This window comes from Trachurus trachurus (genome assembly GCF_905171665.1).
Source record: "Trachurus trachurus genome assembly, chromosome: 21".
Taxonomy (NCBI): Eukaryota; Metazoa; Chordata; class Actinopteri; order Carangiformes; family Carangidae; genus Trachurus; species Trachurus trachurus.
The window spans coordinates 22,250,580-22,274,910 of NC_139899.1; the positions used below are offsets into that span (position 1 = coordinate 22,250,580).

Genomic DNA, 24,331 nt, shown 5'->3' on the forward strand with positions numbered 1-24,331 from the left:
CTGCTTCCTTAAAATAGCTCACTATTGACAGGCCACTGCAGAGAGTGATGGAGGGAGAGGACGGTTACATGAACACTTCCTATGGATCACAACATTAGACACTTTCCACAGAAAAAAACGCCCTCTAATTGAATCTTGCTGTCTTTCATTCTTCCACATCAGTCGGAGCATTTTTGATCTGATTGAGCAGTTTTCTAAAAACATCCCTCTGCCTCAGTCTTTTGTGGTTGTGTTTTTTTTTTTTTTTTTTTGCAATCTCTGTCCAACATGAAACACAATCCGAAGGCCTTTTCCCTCCAGGCAGTTGATGTATGACCGCAGCTCCCATCAACCGACTTACTCCTGCTTTATCTCCTGTGGTGTAACCACAGCAGACACTTAGCGGACCAACCTTTCAATCTCGTCGTCTTTGTTGAGGATCTCCATGTAGTTGTCTCTCAGCCTCAGATAGGTGTAACCCAGCCTGGGAACAAGAGGGACAGAAAAAATGATTCATATCAGTGTGACAGTGAGGTATCCATATACATATGCAGTAGTACTCATATCCATCAAACTTGGAAAGGCTGCAGGTGTTGTGACGCATTCGGTGTAACAGGAGCACAAGCTTTGCACGTACGCCGCCTGCTTTGCTTTACATCTGTGAAAGTGATATCAGAGAGCGAGCTGCACATCTTTCTAAGAGCTACCTTCAGACTCAAAACAGCAATGTGTGTTTTCCTTTTTCCTGCAGTAATCAAGTCTTCCTCCTTCTCGGGCATTGAGGGAAAGGGAAGTAGTTTACCGGGGGTGCTCTTTCTTAATTGACTGAAACTTGTTATTACCAGGCTGTGTTGCAGCAGAAGTTGAAACAAGACCAACTTTTTTTTGATTGTCCCTTTTTGCCAGCTACACAGTGGCCTCATTGAAATCAATGAAGGAATTGTTATTGACACCGACCTAATGACGAACTAGGCTAAACTTCAAGGACAATTTTGTTTGTGTAGGATCTTCACTCCATTACACTGAATTCAAACTGAAAGGTTTTCCTTCAGTGCTATAATTTAGCCTAACCAGTGTTTAAAAGAGGTGTTTTATTATAGGTGGCTTTAGTGTAGGGCCATCCACCCCTTATGTTGGTACAATGCAGATGAATGATTATCTTAAAGTGGAAAAATGTATGGAAAAACTGTATAATTTTCATGCCTGATATAATTGCTCTATTTTAAATGTGTAATTAAGTTTTTAATAACTTGTCTATATATATTCACCTTATCATTATTACTCATAACATCTTTCCAAAGACCAAGGATGACACATATTTACAACCAAAATTAAATAAATAAATACAACATCAAAATGATGCTGTGGGCAAAATAAAATCGGTTCTAAGACTGAACCGAAGGCAAAAGCCCCCTAACAAAGAAAAGTGAAAATGGCTGCTTGGCATGCCTGGCAGTATGTTGCCTTCACATCGATCTACACTCCTTTCACTGTTTATCTTGTGAACGTAAACACTTTCAAAAAGATAAAGAGAGACAGGACTTTTTTTGGGAATTTGCATTTGCGATGTGCTGAAATGCAACACAACCTAAAGCACCACTGCTCTGGGACAGTGCATAATTAAATGTAATTGCATTGAGTTGGCTTATAGCTCATTTGCATCTACTTTGAGAACTTTGTGAATTTGTGCGTTTACCTTTTCATTCCCTCCACCAGAGCCACCTCATCCGGCGAAGAGGAAATGTAGAAGGAAGTGGGCTTTCCCTGGTGGATGCCTCTCTTGATGCCGTCCACCGTCTCCTCCTCCTTCACCTGCACCGTGTGGCACAGACATAAAGCCCGGAAAAACAGATCTTCATGTTCCTAGAGATGCAGACAAATACAAAAACACAGGAATACATTGATAATTAATCTCCATTTTATTAACGCAGATGTTAATTCATTTCAAAGATGCATCATTGATGTAAAAGTTTGGTGCTTTGGTTTTTTCCCCCCACAAAACATAGAAATAAAGCAGCACATCTGTGAAATCTTTTGCTCAAGTTTTCTATCCATTTAAGTTTTGGCAGCAGTGCTCTTCTCTCTCTCTGGTCATCTGTGGTGGATACTGCTGACTATACAACTTTTCTTCTATTAAATCTAAACAAATCACTGTTGCTGCTGCCAAAACTGCAAGGCTCATCACTTTCCTGTGTATCAGAGGTCTTTTTTCCCCCATGTAAGACATGGAAAACACTGAGGGGTTACAAAGAAAATGAGCTGGGTATACTGTAGGGTTTATATACTGTATTCATCAGCAATGGAAATGCAAAATAGAGCAGTGTTTATAATAAAATGTCAGAGGAAATTACCGCGCTGATGCTCCTGCTTGAAATATGACATGTTAATCTGCGAGTGTTTCCATTCGGCAGCCAAGTTAGTGCAGCCAAGTTTCAATTCAGGCTGGATTTAGAAGCCTATTTGCTTTACAAACACACGCACGCACACTTACTCTCCTGTATCCTCCAGGTGAGGAATCAATCATGTCTATACTGGAGGCAGCGCTGAGGATTTGCCCGTTGCAGATGGCGTGCGGGATGTAGACGTTCCCATCGACACAACATTCAATAAACTCCATGTTGTTCTCAGTCAGAGTGCCCGTCTTATCAGTAAACACATACTCCACCTGGGAGGGAGGAAGGGTAGAGTTAAGGCCGTGCCTGAAAAGAAAGTTTACAGTCTGACAGTGTATGCAAATGTGTGAGAATGTGTGTGTGTACCTGGCCCAGCTCCTCATTCAGATCAGAGGTGTTGACCTGAGCGCCCTCTCCCAGCTCTTCGTCAAACATCTCCTCATCCCAGGTGATGAAGTAGGAGCCGAGGAACTTCTGCATCTCCACCGTCACGTACATAGACACCGGGATGATGTAATTAAACAAGACCATGAAAGCCAGGAAGTCTGTGAACGCTCGGATCACCTGGGAGGACGAAAGACAACCACTATGAAGTTTTTTTATGATCAGGCAGCAGTGGTGTGTTGTTGTGTGTTTTTTGAAGTCGAGGCTGATGAACGGACCACGTGCCGCTGGCGCTCGATCTCCGTCCTGTGGTTGTACCAGGGCTCGTCTCGGTCGGGGGACCACTGCCAGGCGTATTTCAGAACCGTGTTGATCACCGCTTTACTGATCAGGATGCACAGATACACTATGAGAAAGGCATTCATTGACCTGCAGAGAGACAGAGCGAGGGGAGCGAGGGTCAGGGTCAAAGATCGGGAGCTGAACTAATCTAACATGAATCAGACATTTAGACACGATAAAACATACTTTTCTACAGCAGAGCGCTTTTGAGATTTAGACTGGTAATTGAGCGCCATCTTGGTCTCCATGCCGGTGTAGACTGCAACAGCTGAAGGGAGAGAAAACACAGAGTTACCAAGACGATAATGACATCAGCCTCTCTGTTACTTAAACAGCATGAATCTGCGAGAAACTACCATAAATATGTTGTGTGTTCTTCAGTGTGGCTCCTCTAAGGAGCAAGTTCTCAGCCCCAAGTGGTCTGCAAGAATAAAAATCAAAAACACAATTTAAAAACATTAAATTAGTCAAAAATGTCAAAACTAAAGAATAAAGAATAGTAAGTGGACTCACCTTGCCACAGGCTCTTCTTTGTCTTTGTAAATATTGATCCGCCCCACAAATCTGTGAAAGGTCAAGGTAAAATCAAATTAAGACATAAGAGAGATTCATCTCTGAGGTCTGTGTACAAGATGCATCAGAGAGTGTGTGTCAGACTCACTTGTAGAGGTCAGGCTGAGGTTGTTCACATTCAATAGTGGCATGTAGCGAATCCACCTCCTGCTCCGTTCTAAAGGCCATGGTATCTGGTATAGCATAATAGGTCTGAGATAGAGAGGTGGAGGAAGGGGGAAGAAGAGGAGGAAGACAACAGAGTGAAAATGTCACCCATTGCCGCTAATGAGAGCAGGTTTAATCTGACTCCTCTGCCCGGCTTCCTGCAGGTTTCTAAATGACCCGGAGAGCCAGGTGGGTGAGCTGTGATAAAGCGCTCCTCCTGGGTCAGCGGAGGACACACGCTGGGAGGGTGAGCGCAGCGGGAGGTTGCCCCGGGGCCGCGAATCAGGAGGGTGGATGGAGCGCTCCACGCTGCATTGTGTGTGCGTGTGCTCAGCCATGCATATGGTCATGTGAGTGACATCGGTGAACATCGGAGAGGTGAAAATGTGAACTGTGGTGTGTGACGGTGTGTCACCTACGTCTTTGTGCATTTGTTGAGTCCGAGTGCGTATTTTGATTTAAAAGCATAAAGCTGCAACGTTTTTTTGTTTTTTTTTCCATTTCAATTAATCTGCTAATTGTTATTGATCACTTTATATTTTGGTGTTTGTGTTGGAAAACGGTGATAAATACTCAGCACTATTTCCTCCGACCTATGATGGCATCGTCAAATTGCTTGTATTTGTCTGAATAACAGTCCAAAACCTGGGTGGGCTGTTCATCACCTTGACAAGTAATTGTCAATTGATTATCAAACTAGAATGACACTCAGTAGAGAGCAAACCTGTGTCAAGGCCAAACAATTCTACATCAAATTGTACAAACTCATAGATGTCGACACTAGAAATATTTCTGATATTTTTTAGATTAATTTAACAAACATTTTGTAATCTAAGTTCTCTAAAACGTAACCTCTTCTATAACCAATATTGCTGATTGATTATCTGTCAAAAAATCTAAAATATGAAATAACTGGTCTACTGTAGTTGAATGTGACAACATGGATGTAAAAGCAAATTTAGAGCTTTTTAAGACAGTCGGTTTCTAAGTGCTCTTATTGGACTTATTGGAAAGTTTCCAAACTAAAAAGTAAGATAAAAGTAAGAGGACACTAAAACTAGCAGACACCATGGAACATAGTGTGAAACTATTGTATAGGATTATATAAGATTATATAAGAATGAGGAAGAAGTGAGACCTACTTTCCAATAATACATACATACTGTACCAGCAGTAATGCTGGTGAGAGCATATTGCATGGTAACACTGCTGTTGATTTCTTTTTCTATAAATTATATAAAAAAGTTTTTTTTCTTTTTTCCACTAAAACACAATGTCTGTAATTTTAAAAGAATGAATGTATTATTTGATTAAAAAAAAAAAAAGTTTAGATCCAAAGGCTGAACATTTTGGATATCAAAAGGCCTTAAATATGGCGTGATTTCACAGACTTTTCAAACACCCATGTGGATGTCTCATTTTAGGGATTTTAAGATGATCAAGTAAAAGTTAAAGCAGAAGTAAGTGGTCCGGTCGTTTTCGCTAATGCTGCGTTCCAGGCAGGCTTTTGAAATCGTAAATTACAGTCTTACAGTATTACTTCAAGTCACAACTTACGACTTTGTAGCGTTTCAGGCAACCCACTCGTGTTTTTCCGACCTGTTTTACCGGTGAAAGTCACTATAACGGCCACTCGTAACTTCTGACCCGTGAACTCGTACCAGATCGAACTGGTACGACTTCACGATCGGAAAAATACGAGTTTCCTTGAACGCACCATAACAGTCCTCGTCCCTACGTCGCCACATTCACGGCGTCCCTTGGCTGCACACACAGCCCTGCATGCCGTTCTCTCTCCTCATTGGATAAAAACTGTAGGATACGATAAATGTTTTCTCTTCAGCTCAGAGCAGAGCAGAGGGACTGACAGACCCGTGTTTCAGACCAAACACTCTATGTAAGTGATTGCTGTCGGAAGATATAACTATTTAAGACTTATATTAACACAAATATATCACTTACTTCTGCTTTAAGTGATAATTATATAAAAAAAAAGTGTGCACTGGTGGAGGCACCTTGTGACTCGACTCCCCGTCCAGGCTGGTGGTGGTAACGTAGCAGGTCCCATCATGGCGGCTGGAGGAGAGCAGGATGAGGTCACAGGGGAAGGTCTCGTCCTCCCTCACCACCACCACGTCCCCCACCTGACAGAACAGGACAGCACACAACACATAATGACTTCCACATCCATAATAAATGACAAGTATTTTGACAAGAGGGTTCACGTAAACATGGAGTAAAAGACATACAGACAGACCTGCAGGGTAATCGTCTGCTCATCCTTTAACATCCCTCCATTTTTTTTTTTTTTTTTTCAAAGGATTAAGAAGTTGCATAACAGATTATGCGAGCGGAGCAGCTTAAGCTTTGATAAATCCCATCTCCACGGTGACCATACACATGACACACGCTCCCTGATTTTGCATGATTAATATATTCATCATTATTCCTGCTCCCAATTCACACTATAATCCGCTCCTTTTGATCTACAGAAGTGAGAAACCTTGGTAGCGAAAAAAAAAAAAAAAAAAAAGCAAGAAGACGGAGACACAGATGGAGAGAGGCAGAGAGAAAGGACGGGGGCAATAACAAAGGGAGACAGAAGGGAACTACAACTACCACATCACGGCTGTCTGCCTCCGCCACTCAGACTGGTTTCACGTTGCATAGCTGTCATGTTATATATTAACAATTTGTGTACAATGTTGTCACGATTTCTGTCTGAAGTCACTGTGACCTTTGACCACTGACAATAAAATAATGTAAAATGCAAAATGTTTGTTGTGTCAAGGTGTTACTGAAATATAATGTCCATGAGAATGGGATAGGTGGATAGATAATTGGACAACTTGCACTGGTGCAGATGTATATAAAAACACACACACACACACACACACAGAAGGAGAGTTTGTGTGTGTGTGTGAACGTAAAATGTCTGTCCTGTGCAGCTCAGTGAAAACTACTACCATGGTAACACAAACTAATGCTCTGTAACCTTTAAGGCTGTGTAGCCGTGTGGACGCCTCGCTCTAAAGAAGACCCTCAACATCCCACTCAGTCTCTCTCTGCACACGCCACAGGAGCAGCAGGAGCAGACGCAGCAGAAACAAGACGGACCTGCACCCCCCCCCCCCCCTCCCCTAAATACCCTCTTGACACAACGGTGGAACAAGACTGAAGATTACTATACATCTACATAGGAGGTGCTGAGCCAGACATTCACATTATGCAGTCTGACGCCTCTGTTTTCATTCATGTGGAGACGATATGAGAGACGATTTCTGCAGAGCAACATGCAAGCTCAGTGAAACTGGTTCTTGCTTTTCAACAGAAAATCTTGACATTCAACCCCTGAGTTTTGCGTCAGGACCACAGCCACTGTAAATAAAAACTCAAACTAACTGGCATCTTATTTCCTCTACACAACCACCGTCTGTTTATCATTCTTGCACTCTGCAGCAGTGGCTGAAAATTAACCCTGGAGTCTTTTGTTTCCATTGTTGTATTTATGCGGATAAGTACTGAATGGCCACTTTTTGACTGGTCAGTTCATAGCCACGTTCTGACTGGTTAGTCGTTTTGCAGCCTTGATTGGTTGATCTGTAGCTGCAAGTTCCCTCTAAAGTGGAGTAAATACAGCTGAGAAGGTGCAGTTTCAGAAAAGTATGATCCCATAAACACAGTCATTGGACAGTGGTCCTGAAACTGCAGCCTTCCTCCTGTGTAGGAACATTATATTGTCTCCCTGAGAAATACAACAGAGGAAGAGCTTGTGTGTTGGTTTACAGTCCAGCCAAACTACTGTAAACATGGTCTAAGAGGATTCCTTACGTCACTTTGTTTTAAGAAGACGAAACAGTCATCTGAAGTTATACTGTACTGTAATGTAATACTGAACTCATGATTAAATGAGAGAAATCCCTTGTGCATGATTATGCAATTAGATTTTTGACAAGGCCCAGAGCAAAATTATATAGAAAAACTGTTACTGAAGTCTAATAATATTAAATATTAACGCTGAAAAGTCATGAAAACAATCAAAAAATGATTTTTGACAATGCCTAAAGCAAAATTATATAGAAAAATAGTTACTGAAGTCCAATAATATTAAATATTAATGCTGAAAAGTCATGAAAACAATCAAAAATTGATTTTTGACAAGGCCCAGAGCAAAATTATATACAAAAACAGTTACTGAAGTCTAATAATATTAAATATTAACACTGAAAAGTCATGAAAACAATCAAAAATTAGGTCTTACGCAATTAAAAATCTTAAGTATTATGAGACATATCCAGTAATTAGCCTGAACATGAAGACATCTACTGTTGCATCATGATGACATAAGAGAACATGAGGGAATGATGACAGGAATATCCAAACTCATGAAATACATCAGTCCTGTTCATCCCCTAAGGGAGCTCTTGCATGGCGTGCCAGGGGACACTGATTGTCCCTTTACTCCGGTTTCAGGGAAGTTAATTGGTGGGAAAGACAAGAGAGAGAACGCGAGGAAGGAAACAGCGTCGGAAAAGGACTGCAGAGAGGAAAAGGAAGGAAGGGGGGGGGAGTGAGAGCGACAGATATAGAAAAAGTGAGCTCTGCAGCAGTACAGTGGTGTTGCTTTGTGACCTCAGGTGCTTTATTGCTCTAATGAGGCCGTTCTTCTTACCCGTAGCTTGTGACTCTGTGTCCTCACCACCTTCCCCTGCTGCACCACGTCCACCGGACACTCGTTTATAGAGCAGTCAGCTTTGTGTCTGAGCCAGTCCTCATAGCCCTGAGAGAGAGATGCAGCGGGAGGGATGCAAGAAGAGAGAAAGGAAGAGAGAGAGGAAGAATGTAAGGGGGGAAAGGAAAGGAAGAGAAAACCAATGTGTTTGTTGGCAGGGTAGAAACAGGAAATATAGATTATTGTGCAGAGAGAATCGGGGCCAGAGCGTAGCATGAGATCAAGAGCGAGAGGGAGAGGGGTGAAAGTCATACACTGTAATTAATTAGCATTGTGCTCCCTGAGCTTAGTGACCTCTTTCCTGGATTTCTAGCCAACACGTCATGTTTTAGATTTATGTCCCAGTAAAACTCAGGCTTCCTTAGCCAGAGCAGCTTCATCTATCACTGATAGTACCCCATCCCTCAGTGCTGAGATGTGGTGGAGAGGAAGGATGCATCTCCCAGGGGCATGGGATACTCAGCTAGAGTGATTAACAGAGGAGACCATTCATTATCATATTTCTCACATCACCAGACATATTCAATGGCATGTCCTTTTCGCTGAGAGAGGAATGCGTATATACAGATAATAGAACAGCCGACTGGTAGAGAGTGTGTTTGTGTGTTTGTGTGTGTGTGTGTTTGAGGCTGGGAGTTGGTGTTTGTATGTGTGTGTGTTTGTGTTTGTGTGTTTGATGTGGAGGGATCATTGGAGGGTAATATTTCCAGGAAATGCGAGTGTGTTTGTGTGTGACCTACCTGTTTTATGGCGGTGACAGTGATAACAAAGAAGAGGGGCAGGCCGCTGGTGACTGGGCTGGTGGGGGTGTCGATGATAAGCTGCAAGGGAGAGGAACAGTGGGGAGGGGGAGGGAGAGAAAGGGGGAGGGAGGGAGGAGAGTGGGAAAGGATGCCAAGTAATGCAACGCTGAGTAAGGAACTGTAGCAGGGAAAAGCTTCTGTAATAACGAATCAAGCACCAATCTCACAAAGTTAAAGTATCCAAGTAATCAAATCTTGTTTTATGTGTCCCCATCTGCACTTAACAGGAGAGCAATACAGCAAAGCGGTCCGCAAAGAATACAAACACCCCCGCTGTGTGCCATGCCCAGTTTGTCTCATTAAGAGGGTGCAGTATTTCACATGCTACTGATACAACAACATACAGGACACAAAGACCCAAGCTGTGGTTAAACTGCCGCCCTTTAAACTGCTGCTGCTGCTGCTGCTGCTGCTGCTGCTGCTGCTGCTGCGTAAGAAATCCTCCTGAGTGATTTTTCAACGTTTAGTGCAATGAAAGTGAATCAGGGAGAAAGGCTGTTTCTCTTTGATTCTTAGTCTTTTTGTTTTCGTTTTGTTTGTTATGATGTCTGAATGTTTTTTTTACTTGTTTGTTTTAGTTGCTGAACTGCTTTTCGTTGTTTTTATATCAACGATATAAAATGATACTAAAGTCTAAGAGAAAATATGAGATGAGTGAGTCAAGTCAAATTACTGACTTGTCAACAACTATTGGAGGAACTGCTCTGAATTTTTGTGAACACTGATGTTCCATGTAAAGTCACGTCAACTTCATCAAATTAGCCTGCTGTGTTTAAAATGTTTCAATCGGGTTGTCATAGATCAACGAAAATGTCAAGTTAAAGGGACAGTTCAACACTTTGGCAAATTGGCCCATTGCCATAATCCCTATAGTCATAGCAGTAGGTTCGTTACCTTTAATTGTCGGTGCAAGCTACTTTTAGAACGGCGGAGAAGAGCCGCGAGCTGCTCAGAGCTACGCTACGGAGGCTAACGGGATTTCTTGGTTTCCCTCATCAAACTCATCAAATACACAATCCAACAACTCCAAAACGCTCTTGTGGACAAGTTGTGACCTGCACATTCTCCACGCTATGAGATAATAACAGAACGTTACGAGACAGAGTTGTTTTCGAGGGAAATTCATGCAAAACCGCTGATGCGCATTCCCGTCTCTGCATTTACCTCTAAAACGGCTTGCGGCTCTGCTCCGCCGTTCTAAAAATATCTTGCACGGACAATTAAAGGTAACAAACCTACTGCTAAAACTATAGGGATTATGGTAATGGGCGAATTTGCCAAAATGTTGAACTATCCCTTTAACTTTGGGTTCAAGTTTGAGTTTCTGAGTTTAAAAAAAAAATCAAATCTACACTACATGGTTACACACTGGTTACGTATGTGTGAAAAAGATGACCAGTGTTCAGCTGTCTGAACTTCACCAGCTGTCTCTGGGAATATCTTCATGCAAAGTCCCGAACTATAAATAAACATGGGCGAGTTTCACATACAAAAGAAAAAGATTAAAATAAAAAAGGCACTCATCACGAGATCTTGGGATGCTTCTTTTGTTTGTTTGTTTGTTTTTAACAAAAAGAAAGCTAGAATTATACTACCTGGAAGTTTGGGTGTTGTATTTTCAGATGAAAACAACTTCTAAAACATTTTGTATTTCTCATGAAAAACTCACCTGGACCAGAAATATGACCAGGAAGTAGAAGTTAGCGATTCTTCTGAACTGCTCGAACAGATTCTTGGGGATGAAGTTCCAGAAAGTGTACTGTGGGACAGAGCGACAGCAAAGTGAATATCACACACACACGCACAAAAAAAAATAAAATAAAAATAAAAACAAAGACAGAAACAATAGAGCATCATAAAAATCCTTCTGGCAAAACAAATGCTGATGCACAGCTTCACAGAAGAGCGAAATGTGTCATCCTTAAAAAACATGGCTACAATAGGGATTACATGGTTGTCTGAATACGAAACAAAGAAATAGTGTGATGATGAACAGCGTTGTGGCACTGACTCACGGGCTGTGGCTTGCTCACCTTGGAGGAGACAATGCGGTTGTCGGGGTAACGCTGAGGGATGTAGGCCTCAGCTCCCGGAGGGGGTTCTTTATGCCCGATGTACACCGTCCGGCTGTCCACCCAATTCTCCTCCCCCACACACTGATGGAGACAGAGATGATATATAGATATAAATAGCAAAAACGAGCAGAAACGGGGGGAGAAAAAATGGGTTCAAACACACCGTTCATCTGTGTTCGCTTACAATTCATGACCTACTTACTATTACCTGACTTATTATTACAAGACTGATTCAATTGAATATTAATGTCACCCAACACTTTACACTCATTGCGGTGTTTCTGTTTCTACCAAATGCAGACTCTCAGCTACATACATGGTGTGCAGCTATACACATCTATAATTTATAATTCATTATCTCATGGTGTGTCTTTTACACCAAACATCCAATAAACCACATTTTACTAGATATACAATTTTGCCATTGTTCTCAGCAATAACCATTTTAGTCCATTCAGGTACTGGAGCCGTGATGTGGTCCAATCACCAACAAAACATTTTCTTTGATAATTTAGTTTTACAATCATAGTTTCATTAAACAAACAAAATTAGTTTTTCAGTGTGTGAAAGGCAACAAAATGTTATGACTGTTTATTTCCTTTCAAATTTTAATCAGCTCACCAAAACACTGGCCTGACTAACACTGAGATCAAGACACAGTGTTGCCACCGGACTGTGCTGCACGACTTCAATAACTTCTTTTAACAAACAACCTTACAGACAAGACTGAAGGATGAGTGTGTGTTTGCTGATGTGTGTAGGTGGGATGAGTTCTGAGTCACACAAGTGTGGATTTGTCATTTATCTTTTCACTTCTTCCTTTCCTATGCAGGACCACTCTGCAGTCTGCACTCCGCTCCAGCCGCTCATTATTCTCTTTTCCTCTGCACAGGTCTAAAACAACACGCAAACTCTGTCAATCCAATGTCTTGATACAAAATAATGAACACAGATCAGTCCGTGTGCGTGCAAACCTTCACCTCAGTTCATCTGTCACGTTTATTAATATAACATACAGTCTAAGTAGCTCCCTGGGGACTAACAAAGAGCACTCTGGGATTTTAGCACAGCACATATTTTCTTTCCAAGGTGTCCTTCATTAAAAACTAATGTGGGACAAGGGCTATCCAAGTAAAAAAAAAAAAAAAAAACAAGAGTGTAGACACCACTACATTCAGCTGTTTGTTTCCATCTAGCTTCCTACATGGCTCCTAATGTTTTGGCCTGAGTGGGCAGTGTGAGCGTAGCCTTTGGCAAAGCAGCCGGCCTGACACAGCTCAAATCAGAAGTGTTGACCATTAGCAGAAAAGTTCTGGAACAAGCACCTCGGTGGAAGCAGCGCTCCACTGCTTTAAACGTCCTCAACGTTTTGGCAGGGATGCAGCTCATCATTGCCAATGAGCAAAACTTTTAATGTCTTTGTGTTCAGAGTTCACATGATGTAAATTTAACACTCTAATCTTGTTACATCGATTCCCAGTAACCTTGTAGTTTGAAATCCATAAATTTGAAACCAGCATACGTTTGCACACAAGTTTAAAATGAATGTGACTTTTCCTACTGGAGAAAAAAATAGCAAATCACAATAGTGAAAAGCTCAGAGTCACACGTCTAAACTTATCCACTGTGATCAACAGGCGCTCGGCAGTGGGATAAAAATAGACTCGAAGCCAACAGTGTCAGCCGGCTTGAGACCCCTTCAAAACATTAGGAGGGCAACATGACCCAGAGAGATACAGCGAAATGGAAAGAAAGAGAGAGCGAGAGAGAGATGGAAAGTGAGGTGGAAAAAAAGAGAAAAGCAGGCCGAGCGGGAGGGAACAGCAGGAGCCGGAGTTAAGGAGGAACGATATGACACATAATGGCAGACTCATTACACTTACAAGTTCCTTAGTGAAGGTAATGTAAATGAACAAAACAAACCATTAAAAAAGACATGCAATCTGGTGTAGAGTGTCATGCTCACTGGTCTCAAGTCAAAACTGTGTCAGTAGAAAGTCAAAAATAACTCACTGGGTCCTGTTCTTCAAACATGCCTTAAATAATCCAGGCTAACATCATGTTAGGGAGCTAAAATTATCATGTTAAAGCGGCAATGTCAGTATTTTAGTTCAAAACATTCAACAGAACGTAGAGAAGTAAGTTTTGATGTTATGTCAAAGATGTCTGCGTATTGTGTCGTATGTCAAGCAACTAGTCCTGTCACATCTCGTAATACTTCTTTGAACCTGAAGAGGTATAATGTCTCGGCGTAGTGTCCGGTCTGTCCTCAGTCCAACATCAGAGAGCAATAATTGTGTGAGTGACCTATAAAACTGCGTTGCAGCTGTCCTCTTTTAGAAACATCCATCACCCTCAGCTACTGATGCTGTTAATGCTCCTCAACGTCTCTTGGCTCGTCCTTTTCTCCTGCCACCGCTACAGTACATCTCCTCTGTCTTTTTCGACTGAGCTCCTGCAACATTAGCTAATAGCTGTAGGAGCACAACTGCATGTCCAACAGGTGCCAAAAGAGTATCAAGTTAAACACTTTTATGCATTTGATAAAACATGGTAATGCTACATATTGTGTTATTGGCAGTATGTTTTTTTTTTTTTGCCATAATCCCTATCGTCATAGCAGTGGGTTCATTTCGTTACCTTTAATTGTCGGTGCAAGCTATTTTTAGAACAGCAGAGCAGAGCCGCGAGCTACTCAGAGCTACACTACGGAGGCTAATGGGATTTCTTGGTTTCCCTCATCTAACTCATCAAATACACAATCCAACAACTCCAAAATGCTCTGGTGGACAAGTTGTGACCTGCACATTCACCACGCTATGAGATAATAACGGAACGTTACGAGACAGAGTTGTTTTCGAGGTAAATACAGAGACTACTTGATGAAAAACTGTACCTGAAGGCAACGCACATCAGCGGTTTTGCATGAATTTATCTCTAAAACAACTCTGTCTCATAACGTTCTGTTATTATCTCATAGAGTGGTGAATGTGCAGGTCACAACTTGTCCACCAGAGCGTTTTGGAGTTGTTGGATTGTGTATTTGATGAGTTTCATGAGGGAAACCAAGAAATCCCATTAGCCTCCATAGCGTAGCTCTGAGCAGCTCGCGGCTCTGTTCCGCCGTTCTAAAAATAGCTTGCACTGACAATTAAAGGTAACGAACCTACTGCTATGACTACAGGGATTATGGAAATGGGCCAATTTGCCAAAATGTTGAACTATCCCTTTAACGGTTCATGTGTCACATGAACATGTGGTAGCTTTGGACTTGCCACTGGTCCTGCAAACCTTGAGCAAGCTACGTTTTGAACCATGACAGAAGAGATTTTGAGGGAAATGTCAATGAAAACTGGTGTTTTTATCGACAGCTAAAGTGTGTGAGTGAACTCCATGCAGTCTTTGTCAGCCATTCATGCCTACCATGGAAGATTTTATCCCCCAGCCACTGAATTAGAGGCATATCGCCCTCTCCTTTTTCAGTCGATGGTGGCGGTGACAGAGCATACTGGTTACGCCCAGGCCGGGCAACATGGAGCCTTACAGTAGGAGCTCTGAACAGCTGTTCATGTGCTACAGTGTCAAGAACAAGAGGCATGCACCGTCTGAACAAAGGCTCTCCCACGGGGTTGTTGAAGCTGTCAAACGAAGTAGTGTGTCAAGCAGGGATATGACCGACTCCTGGGCGGTAGCAAGAGGGATGGCTCGTTCCACTGGCCTCTATGAGCTCACACTACTAGGCGGGTATCAGTTCCTTGTGACACTGCTGGCACTTTGTTTACTGCCAGGAAGGAATGAAACGGACCAGAAGCTACGACGGTAACTATGGTTCTGTAAATTCCTCGGTGGATTGCCAGTCATGCCGGTCACTTGAAACCTTGCTAGGGAGGCCAGATGTAGGATGCCATACGATATTTATACTGGGGGGGCGTGCAGGTAGCCTACAGTACATGTCAGATACATGGCTTTGTTTACATAAGAACTTGACCTGCACGCAGCACGAGGAGTTACAGCCAAGTTGATTACTGCCGCTGGAAGACATCCAGGACTCACAGAACTGATACCTTCCTAACCTCTGTTAACCGCTTTGAACACAAATTTGACCTTTTTACCTGTTGAAAAAGTATCTTACAGAGATTTTTTTCAAGTATTTCTTATTTCTTATAATTATTTATTATTAATTTATTATTATACAATACCGAAAACACCTTAAAGGCCTCGGTGCATTTGGCATTAGAAAAAGCCCATATAATCACATGACTGTGTCATCCCAGTGGCCACTGTTAGCAGAAATGGTTTAGCTTGCAACAATGAGCTGAATCATTCCTGGGAACTGATTCAAACTACGGGTTGGGCCAAAGGCCAATGTGACACAACGCATGTTAATCACGCATCAAAAAAAGTAGTTTACTTCAACTTTGACAACCCTAGTTGTGATTTACATCAATCCTGGTAATATTTATTTAATTAGCGTCGTAGCAATTTCTACCACATTTCCCATCTGTATATAAGTCAACATAATATCTGATACTTTACACTTTTACTTTCTAAATCTACATTTTCATGTTTTCATCATTCACCCCATCATCTCTGTATCTGCACTGCTTCCTGCCTTGGCGAGTGTCACACCCTGACAGTGTGACTGTGGGAGAGGGATGGAGAAAGACAGAGAGATTGCATTGTGGTTTGTAGTTATCTGATCATTAATCCTCACTGATCCGTATCAACCCCCGGCCCACTGTTCCCTTTTCATTCTACTGCTCCATCAGACAAAGTGGCCGGCTGGTTGGTTGGAGGACATGGAGGCTTTGTCTTTATTAACAACACTGAAACAGCCTCCTCACAGAGAGACTGCTCTTACATCAATCATCAACGATGACAGGGTGGATTTGATAACAGGAAACATCCTACCACTGCAACTTTGCCTTCATGATTCAGACTGTACGGTGCTGCGCTCTCTTGAGTAGATGTTTTTCAACTGTTTACGCTCATGAGAGAGAACAGATGCAGGTCTGCTATTTTTAAAATCTGAAATGCTGCTTTCCTATTTATTGTCCCGGCTTCCGCTTTTAGCCTGTCTAGCATTTTAAGACACATTGCTCTGTTGCATTTTACAGCACCGTGTATGTGTAAATCCTCATAGTGGAAAAGTGACCCTTGACCCCGGTACTTCCAGGATCTATCCATGCTGTCATGCTGCCTGATGTGGGTCCTTTCTATCACGGAGGTGTAATAAAAAGGTACACGCCATTAACTGGCCTGATTAAATTGTCATGTCTCATTCCTCCTCCACTGTCGCCACCATGCCGCGCTGCGGAGCCACAAAGCTCGTTGAGCAGGTATCCTTCATTAACTCACAGATCAAATTCCTCTGACTGAACTCTTCTCTAATGAACTCCTCATGTCAGCTCGACTGAAGATGTAGAAAAAATAGCAACAGTACAAACATGGCTACACAAGAACATTTATGGGCAACATTATGGGAGAATATAAAATGATAACTGTAAAATGTATATATTATAATTATAAATTATTGAGATGAATTTAAAATGTGAAAATGGAAAGGTTTCTTAAACATTTAGCCCTGCAGCCAGTTGTGGCTTCTCAGTGTTTGTAGCATGTTCAAAGCCTGGCTGGATGTGTCACCAAAATGCAAATTCACACTAAATTATTCACCAAAATAAAACAGTTGTACAATAGCAACTAGTTCTCACATGGAAATTATTTGTTACTATATGTGTGCTCCCTTACTGTAAGGTGTGGCTTTAGCTTAGCTAACTGGGCTAAAAGCTAATTGCAACCTATACAGTAACTATCTCTCATTTAGATTGAATGTTACTGGCTAAAATATGAAAAGATTATGTATAATGTAAAAGCTTTAAATTAGCCTACACTAAACATAACACAAGTATATTTATAAGGAGGATGCACTAAACTAGCTGAATAGCATTAGTTAGCTATGTGACTTGATTGTTTTCATTTACATGTTACAACATCACACAGCTGCAGCAAAGTGGAAATAACTTTTTACATTTGATGAATTTATGAATAGCCACAATCTAATGTTGTTCATGTAAAAGTTTCACTGATTTATAAGGTAGTTTTTAACGTTAAAATGGAAGAAAATAGAGCATGTTCACAATACTACACCATCTCTGTGTAATTTTGGGAGGGAAAGTTGAAAGAAATGCAATAACTTATTAGCGAAAGCTGTGAAGTCTGTCGTAGTACTAGGCGAAGATGAAAGGAGCCTTGAGACCTTGATCAGCTAAAAAGGAAGGAGGCTACCTGTTCAATATGCGCTCCGCTGCTACTCATTTGCCATTAATCACCATAGCAACACAGTATGCCAGGAGCTACTACATCTGCAAATTCAAAACACAAAGAAAACAGCTTCACACAGAGGCTTTGTCATGTATAGACCGAAGATCAAATGTGTCACATTTTCTCCTTAATTTAATGCTGTGAGGCCGGATTTGACAAGATATGAGATTTTAAGGGAAATATGCAAGTGTTGCTGCTCCAGACAATATCCTTGGGATCTTTTGGGTGCTTTTATTTCATTCAGCTCAGACTTATTAAAAATCCTTTCTTTTTTCTTTTTTTTTGGGAGCAGAGTAGAATCAAAGAAATAATAATAAAAAAAACATCAAAAGCAGCAGCGAGGAAGAAACTAATTAAATAAGGAGAGGGAACTTAGCTCAAAGAGAAAGTAAGTGCCATTAGCTGTTATAATTATTTATTAGGGAATAATATTATGGGGAAAAGGTTGCACAGGTGCAGGCAGAAAAAACACAGACGTGGCAGTGTTTTGGTTTGAAATGTGGGAAAAAGTAGTGACCTTCAGCCTGTACGCACACCATCCATGACAACAAAAGCCCCCCCCACCCCGAGGACGCATGTAATTGAGTATCAACAACAAAAATAAAAAGATAAATATGAGGAGATTACTTTAAAATGACAAAAAATGTGTATTCTGTTGTTGCCCTAGCTTCCTCTCCCACTTGACTTGCCGTGATCCAACTGTTACATAAGTCTTTAATCCAGCTGTGCTACTTCTCCTCTCCTCTCCTCTCCCCTCCCTCTCTTCTCTCTCCTCTTTCTCCCACCACTGTAATCTGCATCCTAAAAAACCCTCTCTTTCTCATCTTGTCTGCATTTAGCGCCGACAACACGCTAACACAGGCTTGAAACTGTGCCTTCTAATGAAGCGTCTGTCCTCAGGGCCACACTGTGGTGGTGGTGGTGTGTGTGTGTGTGGGGGGGGGGGGGGACAGAAATCACTCCTACGAAGCCGCACGCCAATGCATGGCGGTTGTGTTGCCTCTGATATGCACACACACGCAGGCCGGCCGGCGGGCGAAGCTTGGCCCAAAACACAAAACCTGTGAGTTTTTCTCACCTAAATCCTCTGTCTCTTCTCCGGGGGGGGGGGCCCAACTCTGAGGAGGGGGCAGGCAGGGGGGGACAGGAATAGACTGCCCTTAACCGTTTGTAGCAGTGCGTAGTAAACAGTAATCCAGCCGGCTGTGTTCGGCCTTTCAACACCAGCCAGGGGAATCAAAGAGCTGTAAAGTTGCTAGAAACCTTTCTAAAGCCCTTCAAGCTCTGTGGGACCTGCTGGCACCTTTTTTTGATCAAAGGCGGACATCGCTGGCCTTTCTCTTTTATCTGCTGAGGTTGTGAGAGGTCTCTGCAAGAATAACAGTTACACACTCAGAGATAAGATGTAAAGGAGGGTGAGGACAGAGGGAAGGGGGGGGGGGGGGGTCGGGGGGACAAGGGTAAATCTAGCCGGAGGCAGGAGAGCGTAGTGAGTGGCCACGAGGCTGATGTAGATCAAGAAACGCCGTTATCACAAGACTGTGACATAAAAGGTAAGATGTTCATATAAAAGGACATTGTAGATAGTGAAGCTATAGAAGGTGTTTTTTTTAATAACAACATCACCAACATATATAAGCATCGTTCAGATCCAGATCATGACCTCATGCGGTTCTCACGGTTTGAGCCCGTCTGAGCCATCACGCCATCGCTATTATTACTGCTACCAGTCGATAAAAAGGGCACGGAAGAGAAGGCAGTGGAGACAGTGGATACTGACCAACACACACGCTCACACACACAGACACACACTCACACACTCACACTTCCTCACTCACAGACCCATTATCAGTTAAAACCGCATCAGGAGGTCATTTACCAGATAAATCTCATTATAAATAAAAATCTCTTCTTGTCGTGTCGTGGCCTGGGGTCTGCTGACAACAGCACACACACACACACACACACACACAGACACGGACACACTCCTCTTACACTGTACATCTTATTGCATGAGGGCTTAGCCATTCTTTTATGCCAGCCGAGAGAGAAAAGTTGAACAGATTTAGGTTATTACGCAACAAAATGTCCCATTTAAACTTCGTGCACTGCAAAACGCCATGACACCTTATTTATCTTTAGAAAAACGATTTACCAAAGTGTAAAGGCTTTTTTTTCTGGAGTCAGACAACAGGCTTACATTACGTATGAGCAGCACAGCAAACCTTCAGAAAATGTAATTTCCTTCTCATTTATAAAGTGCTGCACTGGATACATCTGTCTCTGTCTGCAGGTTACAATAAAGTTTATCAGGCAAAGCTGATCATGCACCAGTGGTCAAAACCAAATCATGAAATTATCTCAAATATACACACAGGTCACAGTAAAGATACACCTGTTGTCTTTTGTTCTGAACTTTCGTTTTTGGGGCATACCGTATGTTTTACCTTCCTGAAAGAAATATATCAGTTGTTCATATTCATTTTCACTTAGCTCCTGTTTGTTTAAGTCAGACACTAATGGCCCCGGTCGTCAGCCTTCATCATGGCTGTTGCACTTTGTCGCTCTCGCCCTGAAAAAGTCTGACACGCTGTACTTTTATAGAGACGTTAAAACAAACCTAACCCAAAGCAAGGCAGAGTTGAGACACACAACAAATGTCCCTCGCATAAAAATACACCAAGGACAAGCCACAAGTCAATGACAGGGTGATAATAAGGGAACAAGATATGAAGTGAAAGGCTCATAAACTTGCCCAGTGGAGGAAAGTGAACTAAATCAGACCTGTATTCTTTAATGGCTGAGGGTGATTTACGGATTCAGCTTTTCTTTTTTATTAAAGTGTGAAAGCGTTGAAGGCTGCATGGGCTACATTCGGACGCCGGTGACCTTGATGGGGGGGAGTTTACAGAGAAACTGCTCAGACACCCTGCTGCTTATCACATGTTAATCACCTCGCGTGATGTAATGTTGTGGTCTTACGTGTGTTACGGTCTCACTCTCTGTGGAGGAGGAGGCAGCTGTTCTAGACTGTAGGCTACAGCATGCAGGGTTAACAGAGGCCGAGATATACGTCAAGCATCCGTCCAATTCTAAATCAATATGTGGATAATTAAATTAATGATTAATTCCTTGTCTGCTTCCCAGTGAGGATGCAAAGGGAAAAGGTTGAGAGATGAGGGGGGGGGGGGGGGGGGGTGTCATCCCTCCATCCCTCCTTCCTCCGCCTCCATGGTGGATCTGATTTCCCCTGATATTAGCCCTGCTGGAGCATCCGTCAAGCTCCCTCCACACTGTCACCTGCCCACCACACACACGCACACACTAATGCGTAGAATACAATCCTAACAAACCAAAACACACACACAGATAGTTATCTTCACAGCACCTGAGCCAGGTTTAAGGTCAGATGAAAGGGTTGCAGACTGAGTGCAGCAGATGTGTCGATATACTCCAGATGTGCCCGGTCTGATGAGTATCACCGGGAGCCTGTCAGAGTTGGTTTCTATCGACAATTTTTTGTTTTGTTTTGTTTCTTTTCTTTTCTTTTCTCCACCCAATTCAGCTGTCCACAAGCCAGCTGCTTCCTGCTCTGGCAGATACTGATGGCGCCGGCCTGGTCGGACCACGCCACCCAGTAATATGGTTATACAGCTTCATCCGCTTTGGGTATAATGTGGATATTTCCTGCTCACAGACTCGATCAAGACTAGATCAGCAATTAAAGATAATGATTTGCTGCATGCACTCTGTGGACTGACTGAGCACCCTCTAGTTTAACCAGCACAACTTTCTGCTCCATCAGGCTGGAAGTGGGAACAGTTCACAAACTAATGCTGCACAATGAGTCCTCGCAAGGCCTCTCAAGTCTGTCTTTTGAACCCTGATTGGGATTTATTGCCTCTGCAGACCAGGGCAAGCAGCAGCAGAGAGGGAAGCCATGCGATAGTGTGTGTGCCTGCCTGCATGCTGTAGCTCACTCAAACAACTTAAGTGGGCCAGCCAAGTTCATTTCTATTCCACACATTCACCAGCCGTCGCTGTTGCATCTGTAGCCACTGGCACATTCCCTATTCAGCCTCACAAAAAAACATTGTAAAGCCCCCCCTCAGTCAATGGCCAGGGCCAAAAGCAGCTGGAGTGAAAATGTTGATCATTGCAGACGAACAACGTGTTTATCACCCTCAATAACACCCCTCCTCATCCTCATCCTCCTCCTTCTCCTCTCAGAGCAAATCCAATCTGCAACTCATTTCATAGATGCAATAACAGCAAGATGAAACATGCATTAGGCTATATGTATATATAGATGGATAGATATAGATATAGACTGTATGATGGTGCACTTGGAGCTACAGTTGTGACAGTGTTGACAGACGGATGGGGGGCCCTTACGAATCTGCTGATGATATTCCGGAGCCGGGTGAAATCCATCCTTTAGACGAGCTCCGAGACGTGCAGCAGCAGAGATGTGCAGCTCTCCTTTTGGGCTCTTCGTTAACGCTACCTAATGTGGCTCTTTCCACCGGTATCCATCGCTGCTGCTCACCACGACCGCCGCCGCCGCCGCCACCGCCGCTGTGTCCGTGATAGCGAGGAGGAGCAGCGGTCTCTCAGTCGGCTGTTCTGATTTTCATGGCATCCCTGGGAAGAGCCATGCAGCGACCGAGCGACCACAACGACCCACACTCACGCGCCTGCTGCTGCTGCTGCTGCTGCTGGCTACATTGCAGGAGAGACTCCGCCACTCACACACACACATAGACACACACATAAACACACACACACGCCTCCAGACCTGCGGCTCTGTCCTCGTCGCTTTAACTCTCCGTCGGATCGAGGGTTTTATTCACGCAAGCCTGTGTAACCGCGGTCGGTGTGTGTGTGTCCCTGTGGCTCTGTGCTCCGGCGGTGGCCCTCGGTGTAGCGGCAGCGCGAAGCGTCCACAGCGGCGCTCAGCCGTCAGATGACTACGCTGCGCATGCGCAATGGCGTTTTCTCGCATCTCCCGGAATATAAAGTGTGTAGTAGTGCACTAAAAAAAGAAGTGGCCACAGTTTCACACGCACATTGCCCAGAATTAAGGAAAACGGGCACTGTCCTCAAACTACACTCAGGTGTAAACATGATGGTTTAACATTGTTTCCTCAGCAATAACAAAATATGAGATGGAATACACTTAATCAAGGACTAGACCTAATGTTGATGTAGATTTTACTACTTAAAGGACAGTACAAAACTTTAATATCACATTGTACAACTCCACTCCACAGTTATTTGACACATTTCTTGCAAACAAAACACAACGATGTGATAAAACATGAGAATAAAAATGTCTTTTTTATTTGTAAAACATCTTTCATACCATTAATATAGCAAAAGGTGTTTTACAGCAAAGACAGAACATGCACCAAGTGGTTCAAATGAAAAATTAAGAGGAACATGTAGGTAATACAAAACAACATTAAAAACAATGATAGAAAATGAAATGTAATACTAATAGTACAATAATAAATCATTCGAATGAAACCATGCTCATGTTCTGTAGGATTGACAGAAAATGTATTGGGGGATGATTTGACAACCATAAGTCATTTTTAAGTCAAAACACCAGCCATCTGTGGGATTTGCTGCGTTTAATTTAATACTTTAAATGTAGTTACAGTATTCTCTATTCATTTTTGACTTGGGCTGCTGGTTGGACAGAACATAAGTTGTGAAAGTGTCATAACCAAAAATGAGATCCAGTTCAATCAACTGCAACAACAAACTGCTGTTTACACATTTCTATACTTTCACTTAATTTAGTTTTAAATGTGGGGCCTATATTTGTAATGGAGCACTATCTGGTTGACCATTGTCCTTTACCTGACACTATACTGTTATGTAAGTAGACAATAAGAGTGCATTACTCAAAACTGATCTGCCAATCTGCCAATTGTATTGTTAATAATTGATTTCATAGGCTCTAAAAGAGTTAGTAAATTATTTATTAACCATTAATATAGACGTGCATGCTATTTATGCATTATGATCAGATGCTTTGTTTGGGTGAGTTTATATTTGACACAAAACATCGAGGACATATTTCCATTTAAGAGCCAAAGAGTCTTGATAACATTGAGCAGAATATAATAAATGTACAGACAGATGCACCAAGAAGAGAAAACAGATTAGACAAAAGTCTGAACAAACTGTTTGTGTTATGTAACAGGTCTCATGTTTGCTGCATGCGACGCACCCAACAGCAAACCTGTCAATCTTGTGTCCCTGTCCTCACACAATGTAACTTCATATAACTGCGTTTATTATCAGGAGAAAATCTGAAATTAACCACGTCTCCATACAGGGGGGGGATCCTGTGGCAACGGGGCAGCAGGGCGTAGCGTCTGCCCCAGACGTTTCATTTGCCGAGTTATGACTTTCAATTAGCACAGACACTATTAATAATGCATGGGGATCCAGCACTTTCAGCTCTGACCTACTAATGCTTGATGCTGCTGTTTACATCCCCCAAGACCCCAGGGCACTTAGTGTCTAATGATGAGTCTGCCTCAGTGGACAGATTACAACATGGCC

General features: G+C 42.5%; 1 protein-coding gene across 1 annotated transcript in view; it reads right to left on the reverse strand.

The window, feature by feature from the left end:
* Window positions 1-22,664, reverse strand: part of LOC311004637 (phospholipid-transporting ATPase IH-like) — a 37,362-nt gene extending 14,698 nt beyond the window's left edge. The window contains exons 1-15 of the mRNA XM_083996789.1: window positions 22,148-22,664; window positions 11,387-11,509; window positions 11,023-11,112; window positions 9,291-9,371; window positions 8,491-8,598; window positions 5,834-5,962; window positions 3,760-3,863; window positions 3,612-3,662; window positions 3,455-3,519; window positions 3,285-3,366; window positions 3,035-3,185; window positions 2,739-2,936; window positions 2,471-2,644; window positions 1,676-1,842; window positions 392-463 (exon numbers count right to left, since the gene is read on the reverse strand). Coding sequence (XP_083852915.1) covers window positions 392-463; window positions 1,676-1,842; window positions 2,471-2,644; window positions 2,739-2,936; window positions 3,035-3,185; window positions 3,285-3,366; window positions 3,455-3,519; window positions 3,612-3,662; window positions 3,760-3,863; window positions 5,834-5,962; window positions 8,491-8,598; window positions 9,291-9,371; window positions 11,023-11,112; window positions 11,387-11,509; window positions 22,148-22,186 — 1,634 coding nt within the window. The 5' untranslated portion in view covers window positions 22,187-22,664. The remainder of the gene's footprint in view (window positions 1-391; window positions 464-1,675; window positions 1,843-2,470; window positions 2,645-2,738; window positions 2,937-3,034; window positions 3,186-3,284; window positions 3,367-3,454; window positions 3,520-3,611; window positions 3,663-3,759; window positions 3,864-5,833; window positions 5,963-8,490; window positions 8,599-9,290; window positions 9,372-11,022; window positions 11,113-11,386; window positions 11,510-22,147) is intronic.
* Between the last annotated feature and the right edge of the window lie 1,667 nt (window positions 22,665-24,331).